Source organism: Lepisosteus platostomus, chromosome 6 (assembly GCF_059453375.1).
Source record: "Lepisosteus platostomus isolate fLepPlt1 chromosome 6, fLepPlt1.hap1, whole genome shotgun sequence".
Classification (NCBI taxonomy): Eukaryota; Metazoa; Chordata; class Actinopteri; order Semionotiformes; family Lepisosteidae; genus Lepisosteus; species Lepisosteus platostomus.
Genome location: NC_142616.1, coordinates 4,907,086 through 4,918,123, shown reverse-complemented (window position 1 = coordinate 4,918,123; position 11,038 = coordinate 4,907,086). Strand labels below are relative to the sequence as shown.

Genomic DNA, 11,038 nt, shown 5'->3' with positions numbered 1-11,038 from the left:
GCTCTCCCACAATCCTTTGGTGCAGAAGTTCCTCTCGATGGTGGCTTTAATGACTCTTGTCCTCTGGCCTGAATAGCGCTGGTCATTCTGAAGAAGTCCACTGGTTTGCCTTTCTCAAAGGCTTCGGGGAATTTGAATAGTTCAAGTTCCCTTTTAACGTAGTCTATTTCAAGACTAAAGAGATTCAGTTCCTCTAGTCCAAGAACGAAACTCTTTGCTCTGCTCCCAGAACAGAATTAGTTTTCCATTCACCAAAACTGTGCATAACACTGTTACAGCTTTAGGTGACTGAGAAGTGTCTGTTAGATTTCAGATAACGTTTGTGACACTTGGAAGGCTAAACACTTCTAACTTCAAAGCAGAGAGGATGTTTGTTGAGGTCGGGGGGGGGTCCCTTGAGCAGAAACAACTGTAAAGTTTACCTGAGCATAACTAGGGGCATTGTGGGTTATTGATTGCGAAGAAGCAGGACAGAAACAGACAATATAATAATAATAATAATAATAATAATAATAATAATAATAATAATAATAATAATAAAAAGAATAAAAATAATAAAAAGAATACACAAGATAAAACACAATACAATATACAGAGGAGAGTGTGGATGGTGGTACTAAGAAAAGCAGAGGGTTGAAGAATGGAACCAGTTCAGTAAAGGCTTTTCTGAAGTCTGGATTTCTTTAATCTGGATTTGAAGGAGATTAGAGAAGATATCCTTGGGCAGAGAGTTCCAGAGCTTGGGGGTATAACAGGAGAAGGCCCTGTCACCCACAGAGTGTAGACAGGCTTGGGGGACAGTGAGGAGAGCAGAGTTATGAGACCGGAAGGGGATCAGGTGCAGGGACAGGGAATGAAACCAGGGTATAAAAGATATAAGATCGGTTATACGTCTTTCCTGCTGAGGGTGTCATGATCGCAATCCCTCCTCTTAAGGGTCTCCCAGCTCTTTCGTATTTTAGTTGAGTACACCCACCTGAACCCTGTTCTGTCTCTTTATTTAAGACTGGTGCTCCCGCTATCCTTACCAGTGGGTCCAGGAGAGACCCGGCATCGGCTTCACCATGGCGTCCTGCCCATCTGAGTCCGGGGCTCGGCGTGCCTTGCCTCGTTACCCCGGTTTGACTCCCTGTCCCCGCACCAGATCCCCTTCCGGTTTTTTAAGCCTTGTCTTGTTTTGGTCTTGGATGAATCTCCCGGCTCTGGATTGTTGGTCTTCGCCCTGGATTTTCCAGTTGGACTAGTTCGCCATGGCCCCACCCCTCCCCGAGCACCCGAGCACCCGAGCACCCGAGCACCCGAGCACCCGAGCACAGTTAGCCCCCCTCTGTTTGTCTACCTGCCCAGTTCCTCGTTGTCTCCTCCCCATGTCCGTTTCCACTTCCCATTATACCATCTGCACAGGGTCCTGACCAACGCATCGCTACATAGGGTGTATTTATATGGAGAGGGATATAGGCTCCCATTAACCTTGTGGCACCCAGGGTGCAGAGAGATTTAACTGCAGGTTGGATTGTATTTAGTTAGGAGGCAGCTGATCTCTTGTGTGGCCTCTGTAGGCATATTATGAGTTTAGTGCTTAGTAGCAGTCTGGGGTTTTCTGGGTGACCTGGGTTTTGGCCTCTGAAATGCCTTGTTTTGAGATACTGTACATAATGTAACGTGTGTGTTGTATGCTATGTGTAGCGTCGTTGGTGTCCTGTCATTGTAATAAATATCTGTTTAACTAAGTGTGCCTGGATAATTACTCCTCTCACCAAAGCTGTGCCAGAGAATAAAGAATTCACATTTCTGGTTAGTTCTTTGTATGTTCTGGACTGTGAGTAACTCTTCTTAGTGCAATTCTCACTGACTGGACTGATTGTATTGTATGGATTGTATTGTTGTATTATTGTATCATTCGTTACACTGTGTCTGTGTTAAGCTGTTGTTGCATTGCAATTTCCCTCACGGGATCAATAAAATATCTATCCACACTCTTAATAATTCATACCATTCTCCATGTTCACCCCAATCCTCCCTGATTCCTGTCAGTCCAACAGTGAACCCCACTTCTCCATGAGCACCCCAATCCTCACTGATTCCTGTCAGTCCAACAGTGAACCCCGATTTTCCATGTGCACCCCAATCCTCACTGATTCCTGTCAGTCCAACAGTGAACCCTTCTTCTCCATGAGCACCCCAATCCTCACTGATTCCTGTCAGTTCAACAGTGAACCCCATTCTCCAGGTGTACCCCTATCCTCACTGATTCCTGTCAGTCTAACAGTGAACCCTATTCTCTATGTGTACCCCAATCCTCACTGATTACTCTGTGAATAACTTCAGTATCCAGGCCAGGATTTTGAATGCTTGCAGTTTTATTGAGCTGTTGACAGAGTCGCAGGATAACTGATCTCTCACAGCAGGCAGAGTATCAGATTGTTAAAGCAGAGGATGAGACGACACACCCAGCCAGGTGGGGGCGCTGTCTGCAGGTTAGAGCAGAAGCCTCAGACACCAGTTTTTTTCTTTATCCAGTTCCTGTAGCTGGAGACCTGGGTGAAGACAGTGGGCTTCAAGGGAGGAGAGCAGTCTCCCTGGCCGTAGCTGACCACTCCCACCTGGACCCAGTGACTGGCGTTCATACAGACCAGGGGACCCCCAGAGTCTCCCTGCAGAGAGAGTGATGGAGAGGGAGACAGGAGGAGAGAAGGACAGAGGCTGTCAGGGGCAAAGAGGGCTGTGTCTTCCTTTCTCTTCTGCAAAGCGCACCCTGGGCTACAGGTCTCATGTGCTACAGCCATCCAGCTCTTCCCTGCCCAAGCCCTACAGTTCAGCCCCATAGCTCCTCTATTCCAGAGCTCTGCATCCTGTAGCTTTACAGCTCTAGAGCCATTTGTCCTACTTTCTGTAGAAGAGCCTTCTACAGCTCTCCAGCTTCACAGCTCCTTGCCCTACTGTCCTAAAGCTCTATCCTTCATGCTGCAGCTCTCTATTTTACAGCTCTACAGGTGTAAAACTCTCTGTCCTACAGTCTTGCATCTCTACAGCTCTCCATCCTACATCTTTAATGTTCTACTGCCCTCTGCCCTACAGCTCTTCAGCTCTTCTGCCATCTGTCCTACAGTCCTACAGCCCTACAGCTCTCTTTCCCAGTCCTTCATCCCTCTGTTGTGCAGCTCTAGAGCCCTCTGTCCTCTTCATCAGCCCCCCCCCCCCCCCATGACTCACATAGCAGCCTCCCACTGCTCCAATTCCAGCGCAGACCATTCCATCTTTAACTGGCCAGTAATCCTCACACTCTTCCTTCGACAGAACAGGGAGTTTCACGTTGCGCAGAGTCCTGGGCTCTGGAAGGGGAACTGCAGACACAGGAGACATTTTTGAGACTATAGCCAGTCTGCACCTTCAAATGTTATCGTTCTGAGTTTATGGATTTGAACAATTAGAATTGAACATTTGAAATGTTCTTTTGATTGTTAGGTGATATGTAAAGTAATCTGGATACTCTGTCTGCCCTACTGTAACTAAATAAACACTGTGTGCCAAACAAAAATGATACCCAGCAGCCCCTGGGATTACCTACCATTGCTGTCGAAGTTGCCCTGGCCAGAAGTACACCTACCAAGCAGCCTCTTGGATCACCTGCCCTTCCTCCCGATGCTATCCCGGCCAGAGAGACACCTACCCAGCACCCCTTGGGATCTCCTACTATTGCTGTCGATATTCCCCTGGCCAGAGAGGCACCTACCCAGCAGCCCCTGGGATCACCTACCGTTGCTGTCCATGTTGCCCCAGCCCACCAGCCAGCAGTTGGAGTTTCTGGTGAAGTCTGTGTGCAGGTTTTGTGGGGCGAGAGGCTTGACGTAGCCATTGAGGGACGCTCTCCCCTCCAGCTCCACCACTGCGATGTCGTTCTCTTTCGTGCTATCATCGAAGTTCCCGTGAACGATGACATTCCTCATTGAGAAGACCTGCTCATTGTTGCTGGGCTTCGACAGCTGGTAACGGCCCAGAGTCACCTTGGAGTCTCTCAGTCTGTCATGTCTGCAAAAGCAAACAATGAAGCAACAGTCCTGAGAGAGAGACAGAACAACCTGACACACAACCTGACACCCCTACAACCCCCACCACCAACTCCCACTTACCCAGTACCCCCACCGTAGCAAACACCACACCCACTGCACCCCCCGGCACCCCAAATCCCCTCACAACTCCACTGCCCAAAAGCACATGCACGTTGCCGAACACTCAGGGTGACCCACACACACACCAGGCCCCACCCAACACCTCCACCTCACACACTGCATCCCCTCACGCAGCCCCCCGCCCGGCAGCACAGCGCCCCTCCAGCAGACTGGACACCAGAGGCAGACGCATGGAAGTAGCCCTTCCCATCGACTCCAACGGGAGGTACATCGATGAGCACAGGCTCTTCCCGGGATTACAAACAGCAAAACTCTGGTGTCCAGAGAAGGCCCTGCAGCTGCTGTCCAGGTCGGTGCTGGGAGCCCCTCAGCACATCATCATCCACGCCGGCACCAATGACCTGAGGACCCAGAGGGAGCAGGTGGCCCAGTCCATCAGGAGAGTGGCAGAGAGGGCCATACAGGAGTTCCCTCGCGCCCGAATTGTCATCTCCACCCTGCTGCCGAGACAGGACGAGCAGCACCACACCATCCAGAGAATCAACGCTGAGATCTCACGGTGCTGCGCCCTGCTTCCAAACGTCTACCTGGTCCATCACTCCACCCTTGGACCACAGCATCTACACGACCATAAACATCTAAAAAAACAGACCATTGGACTCTTCACAAAAACTCTGAAAGACACCACACTGGGCCGACACCCAAACAGCACCCCAGAGAGAAACAGGAGGACTACCAGAGGAACGCCCCAGCACCCACACCCCCAACCCAGACCAGCTCAACCCACAAAGAACAGAACCAGCACCACCCTACAGCCCTCCAACCCAGACCAACAACCGAACAGGACCAGAACCAGTGCCCCACCCCATGCCCCTCACCCAGACCAGCAGCTGAACTGGACCTGAACCACAACCCCTCCCCACCCAGCACAACAGTAGAGCTGGACCGAGCCCCTCCTGCACAGCTACGCCGCAGCCTTGGCCAGACCAGCGGTCCCGAGCGGTTTGGAGCTGGGAGAAATCCGGCAGCTCCTGAACCTCATCTGCACCCGGCTTATGAGCTGAACTTCCATCACCCACAGCGACAGACACAAACCCAGCACAATACTTGTTTCTGTTGATGATGTAAATGTCCGACACTAATTTGATACAGTTCCAGAAAAACAATAACAAATTGCAAAGATAACTCAAACGATAACAATGAGATCTCTAACGATAAGTATGTAGAACATTCAGGGTCTGGGCTCGTCAGCATTTGGGCTGAAGAGCACTGATCCTGAATTTATCAAGGATGTAAAGGAGACAGACATCATGATCCTACAGGAGACATGGTGTCGGGGAGACTTGGCTACCCACTGTCCCCCAGGCTACAAGGAGATCATGGTGCCCTCTGTCAAAAAACCCCAAATCACAGAGACTCTGGGGGGATCGTTGTGTGGTACAGAGCGGAGCTCAGTCACTCCATACAATTAGTAAAGAAAAAAGAGTCACGAGTTTGGCTTAAAATCAAAAGAAATACCATCTGTACAGAAAATGAGGTCTTCCTGTGTGCTGTCTACATCCCGCCCTCAGAATCCCCCTACTACAGTGAGGGAATTCTCCCCAGTCTCCACACGGGGATCGGTCACTTCCAGGGCCAGGGAAACGTGCTGCTCTATGGTGACCTCAATGCACGAACAGGCACACTGGCAGACTACACCAGCACACAGGGAAACACTCACATATTCGGACAATCCCCTCTGTACCACACACCGGTCACCTCACACAGGTGCAGCCATGACACCACGGCCAACAGCACCGGGCGCGAGCTGCTCCAGCTCTGTCAAGGGCTGGGCCTGTACATCGTCAACGGCAGGACTAGAGGGGACTCTCTAGGCAGGTTCACCTACAGCTCAGCTCTGGGCAGCAGTGTGGTGGACTACGCCATCACCGACCTGGACCCCTCCTGTATCAGTGCCTTCACTGTCAGGCCACAAACTCCCCTCTCCGACCACAGCCAGATCACACTCTACATGAAGAGAGCACACCAGCACAGAGACACACTGACACAGCCCAGCCAGCTGTATGACCTTAACCAGGCATACAGATGGGACACAGACAGCCTAGACAGATACCAAACTGCACTGGGCGATGACGAAATTCAGACACTGATGGACACATTCCTAAACACTCCGTATCAAACCAACAAATTAGGCATCAACTTGGCCACACAAAAACTAAATCACCTATTCCACAAACTAGCATCAAAATCTAAGCTAAAAACAACTAAATCAAAAAACTACTAAAAAACAAAAGCAAAAGAAAAGTGGTTTGATACGGAGTGCAAAAACATCAGAAATGCACTACGAAAAATCTCAAATGAAAAACACAGACAACCACACAACACAGATCTGCGCCTCAGGTACTGTGACATGGTAAAACTTTACAAACACACGCTGAAAAAGAAAAGAAACACATACATAAACAAACAACTTGCAGAAATTGAGGAGTCACTAAACCAGAACTGTTTCTGGGAGAAGTGGAACAACTTAAACAAATCAAAACCTGAAGAATTGGCCATCCAAAATGGAACAATCTGGCAAACATACTTTGAAAATCTCTATGAAAAGCTCCCAAATACAAATCAATCAGACCAAAACACCATTTATGAAAAACTCAAAATTTTGGAATTGGCTATCAAAGACAACCAAAACCCCTTAGACTCCCCAATCACTGAACAGGAGCTACTGGACAAACTCCAGGCCCTCAGACCACGCAAAGCCTGTGGCCATGATGGAGTCATAAATGAGATGCTGAGACGCAGCAGCCCAAAGTTGCAACAAGCCCTGCTCAAACTCCTCAATCTCATCATGACAGCTGGTTGTTTCCCCGAGGCCTGGAACCAAGGACTGATCACGCCCATCTATAAGAGTGGAGATAAACTCGATCCCAACAACTACCGGGGCATCTGTGTGAACAGTAACCTGGGGAAGGTATTCTGCAGTATCCAAAATACACGAATACTGGCCTTCCTTTCCTTACACAATGTCCTGAGTAAAAGTCAGATTGGCTTCTTGCCAGATCACCGCACATCTCATCACATTTACACCCTGCACACACTGATAGACAAACACGTCCACCAAAAACACAAAGGAAAAAGTTTTGCCTGCTTTGTCGATTTCAAAAAAGCATTTGACTCGATTTGGCATGAGAGATTGTTTTACAAACTACTCCAAAGTGGCATAGGGGGCAAAGTGTACGACATAATTAAATCAATGTATTCAGAGAGCAAATGTGCAGTGAAAATTGGAAACAAAAGGACTAAATTCTTCACCTAAGGTCGCTGGGTGAGACAGGGCTGCAGCCTGAGCCCAACACTGTTCAATATCTATATCAACGAATTAGCAGGAATGTTGGAGCAGTCTTCAGCTCCTGGTCTCACACTACTTGACACAGAAATCAAGTTCGGGCTCTACGCAGATGACCTGGTCCTGCTGTCGCCCACAGAACAGGGGCTACAGCAGAACCTGGCACTGCTGGAGCAGTACTGTCAGACCTGGGCACTGACAGTCAATCTGGACAAGACCAGAGTTATGGTTTTCCAGAAGAAAGCCAGACCTCAGGGAAACAGGTGCAAATTCACACTGAACAACAACACATTGGAGCACACATCCAGCTACACATATCTCTGTCTCACCATCAGCTCTTCCGGGAGTTTTGACCTGGCAGTGAAGGCACTGAGGGAGAAGGCACTCAGGGCCTTCTACGCAATAAGAAGGAGGCTCTTCAACATCAACCCACCAACAAGAATCTGGCTCCAAATATTTGAAAGTGTAATCCAGCCCATTGCCCCATACGGCAGTGAAGTGTGGGGTCCCCTCACAGACCAGGATTACACCCAATGTGACAAACACCCCACAGAAACTCTGCACATGGAGATCTGTAGAAACATCCTCCGTGTGCAGAGAAAAACTCCTAACAACGGGTGCAGGGCCGAATTAGGCCAGTACCCACTATTGATAAACATACAGAAAAGAATATTAAAGTATTGGCTACACCTAAAAAACAGTGACCAAAATTCCTACCACCACAAAGCCCTGCTGAGCCAAGAGCTGAGCCCAAAACAGAGCCCCCTGAGCCAGCTGGTCCTGAGGCTCACTGACCTGAGCCACACCGACACTAACCAGCCTCAGGACAGCACTGCTAGAGCACCACAACCCAGACTCAACCACATCACAGCACAGATCAAACAGCAATATCTCACACACTGGGACACACACACACAAACACAACATAAACTGGAATGCTACAGAACCCTAAACAGACAATACACACTAGCTGAATATTTGACCAAAATAAAAAATAACAAAGAGAAACAGACCCTGACGAAGTACAGGCTCAGTGACCACAGCCTGGCCATAGAAACTGGGCGACACAGGCAGACCTGGCTGCCCAGAAAGGACAGGCTGTGCTCCCACTGCCAGCGGGGAGAAATAGAGACAGAGGTGCACTTCCTACTGCACTGTGACAGATACTCTGGGATTAGAGAAACATTCTTCCCTAAACTCAGAAATCTAGTCCCAGAGTTCCATCACCTGCCAGAGTCACAACGGGTCCCAATCCTACTGGGAGAGAGAGGAGGGAACTCAGTTGATCTGGCAGCCCAGTATGTGATCTCCTGTCACAGCCTGAGGAACAGTGAGTCTGTCTCCCAATAATGCTCCAGCCGCCTACAGTATATTTTAATATTTTAAAATATGTCTTTGTTGTAAATGTCTGTAATATGTCTGTAGATTTTATTTTACTTCTATTTTTTGTTTTGTTCCATGTTAATTTTATTATTTTTATTTGCTTTGGCAACACTGATTGTACCCATCGGTCATGCTAATAAAGCACCTTGAATTGAATTGACAGGTAACAGTGCCAGTCAGGAGAGAGAAAGGTAACAGCGACAGTCAGGAGAGAGAGACAGGTAGCAGTGACAGTCAGGACAGAGAGAGGTAACAGCGACAGTCAGGAGAGAGAGAGACAGGTAACGCTTGCAGTCAGGAGAGAGACAGGTAACAGGGCCAGTCAGGAGAGAGAGAGAGGTAACACTGACAGTCCAGAGAGAGACAGGTAACAGTGGCAGTCAGGAGAGAGAGACAGGTAACACTGACAGTCAGGAGAGAGAGAGGTAACAGCGACAGTTAGGAGAGAGAGACAGGTAACAGTGCCAGTCAGGACAGAGAGACAGGTAACACTAACAGTGAGACACGGACACTCACTTGTCAAAGCAGTGGGCCGCAGAGAGAACCCAGTGATCACTGATGAGGGTGCCATCGCAGTTTTCAGTTTTATTATGAAACCTCATAATTTCAATATAGGCAATCCAGGGCCACTTTCCCTTCGGTGCCTCCTGACCTCCCACTATAGAGCTCCTGGACAGAGGAGAGCTGGACACTGGAGAGAGACAGAAGGGATAATACAGAACAGGCTTGAGATCAGTCATGCAGGACCACTGTCCCTCCTTCACACCCTGACTGACCACTATAGAGCCCCTTGGACACAGGAGACAGTGGTCTGTGGTGCTGATTACAGACAGAATGATTCCAGACTGGGAACATCCAGGTGGTTTTGCTTATTATTAGTGTGATGCGTTTTAACAGAAGCAGGAACAGTAGTCAGTCGTAGAATAGCTCTGCTCTTACCTTCAGAGTCCAGGATCAGGATCCCAAACAGCAGCTGCAGGAAAAGCATCTTCACTCTTCTAACGTCTCACTGCAAACAGGACGGTTCTTCCTAACTAGTGCTGGACACAGAGGACAGTCCCTCCCTAACTAGTGCTGGACACAGAGGACAGTCCCTCCCTAACTAGTGCTGGACACAGAAGACTGACCCACCCCAACTTTTGCAGGATACAGAAGACGACTCTCCCTCCTCTTGTATCAAACACCCTTGTGGCATTTTATATATATACATACCTTGATACAAACCACTCCCACAGGAAACAAAAGTACACAAAAACAAGTGGGCCCAGAGAGTACAGACCAAAGAGTCTGAGTCAGCACATCAGAGAGCTCAGCTGAAAAGACACCCAGAGGAGACAGGAGCTGCAAAAACTGTTCTCCAGCCCTGGTCTCCAGTCCTTCAGTGCTCTAGTGTCTTCACTCAGGGGTTAAAGGTCACTGTGAAACTGGACAGCTGACTGACCTCTCCAGGACCAGGACTGGACAACCCTGCTGCAGACACACCGACTGACCCCTCCAGGACCAGGACTGGAGAGTCCTGACCTGGACTGTTTGAGTGATTGCAGACAGATGAGCTGCAGATGTTGGATCTTTCAGGAACACTTTGAGTGCCACAGAGCTGTGTGCTCAGACCACACTGCAGTGCTGCTCAGATAATCAGATCATCAGTCTGCTCTTCATCAGAGCGAGCGGCTTATCAGATCTGATCGCGAAAGAGACACGTTATCGTTGCGAGAGTGATAATGAGTAACTCTCAACACAACCGCAAGACCACGAGGAAGTAGGCTGAGCTCACAGTTCCCTGTAAATTAGCACTTCTGTGAATCTGTTGTAATTCAGTGTTGATCTGCAGAACAGTGGGCACGTCCAGTCAGCCGAGGCACAAACAGCCCGGGCAGGTGCTAAATCGACAACAGGGCTGAGCGTGTTGGTGTAAAAAAGAGCCTCCTTTTCTCACTAGAGGGCTCATCCAGCTGTGTCTTCAAGGAAAGCAGGGTTTTGTCTTCCACAGTGTTTGTTCGGTGTGGATATAGATACTCAGTGAGCAGGGTGTGGCAGTAATCAACAGGCGGAGACAACATAGGACAACATAGGACGTAGCCTAGCGATTCTTTCTGAGATGTGTCTGCAATCTTTTCCAAACGTGGGCCAATCGTCAGGCCTGGATCACATATCATACCCAAGTTCTTTAATTGAGTTT

At 49.0% G+C, this 11,038-nt stretch overlaps 1 protein-coding gene across 3 annotated transcripts; it reads right to left on the bottom strand.

Annotated features, from left to right (window-relative positions):
• Positions 1-2,342: 2,342 nt before the first annotated feature.
• On the bottom strand, positions 2,343-10,052 carry LOC148659691 (tryptase-like). 3 transcript variants are annotated; one of them, XM_088637538.1, is made up of 6 exons: positions 9,915-10,050; positions 9,799-9,881; positions 9,376-9,550; positions 3,758-4,029; positions 3,214-3,344; positions 2,343-2,654 (listed from the first exon to the last, which is right to left on the bottom strand). In XM_088637538.1, the coding sequence occupies exons 2-6, from the start codon at positions 9,845-9,847 to the stop codon at positions 2,493-2,495; spliced, it is 789 nt and encodes a 262-aa protein (XP_088493664.1). In that variant the 5' UTR covers positions 9,848-9,881; positions 9,915-10,050; the 3' UTR covers positions 2,343-2,492. The 3 variants fall into 3 exon arrangements, with proteins under 3 accessions (XP_088493664.1, XP_088493665.1, XP_088493663.1); XM_088637539.1 differs by having other exon boundaries at positions 9,376-9,543; positions 9,799-10,052; XM_088637537.1 differs by having other exon boundaries at positions 9,799-10,051.
• Positions 10,053-11,038: the final 986 nt, after the last annotated feature.

What these genes read in the sequence shown, in the direction of transcription:
- LOC148659691 (XM_088637537.1), bottom strand. Translation starts at nt 9,847, where the DNA reads ATGCTTTTCCTGCAGCTGCTGTTTGGGATCCTGATCCTGGACTCTGAA. An exon ending in GGGCAACATGGACAGCAACG is followed by an intron (nt 3,345 to 3,757) that starts GTAGGTGATCCC and finishes CTGTGTCTGCAG; the next exon opens with TTCCCCTTCCAGAGCCCAGG. An exon ending in GAGCAGTGGGAGGCTGCTAT is followed by an intron (nt 2,655 to 3,213) that starts GTGAGTCATGGG and finishes CTCTCTCTGCAG; the next exon opens with GGAGACTCTGGGGGTCCCCT.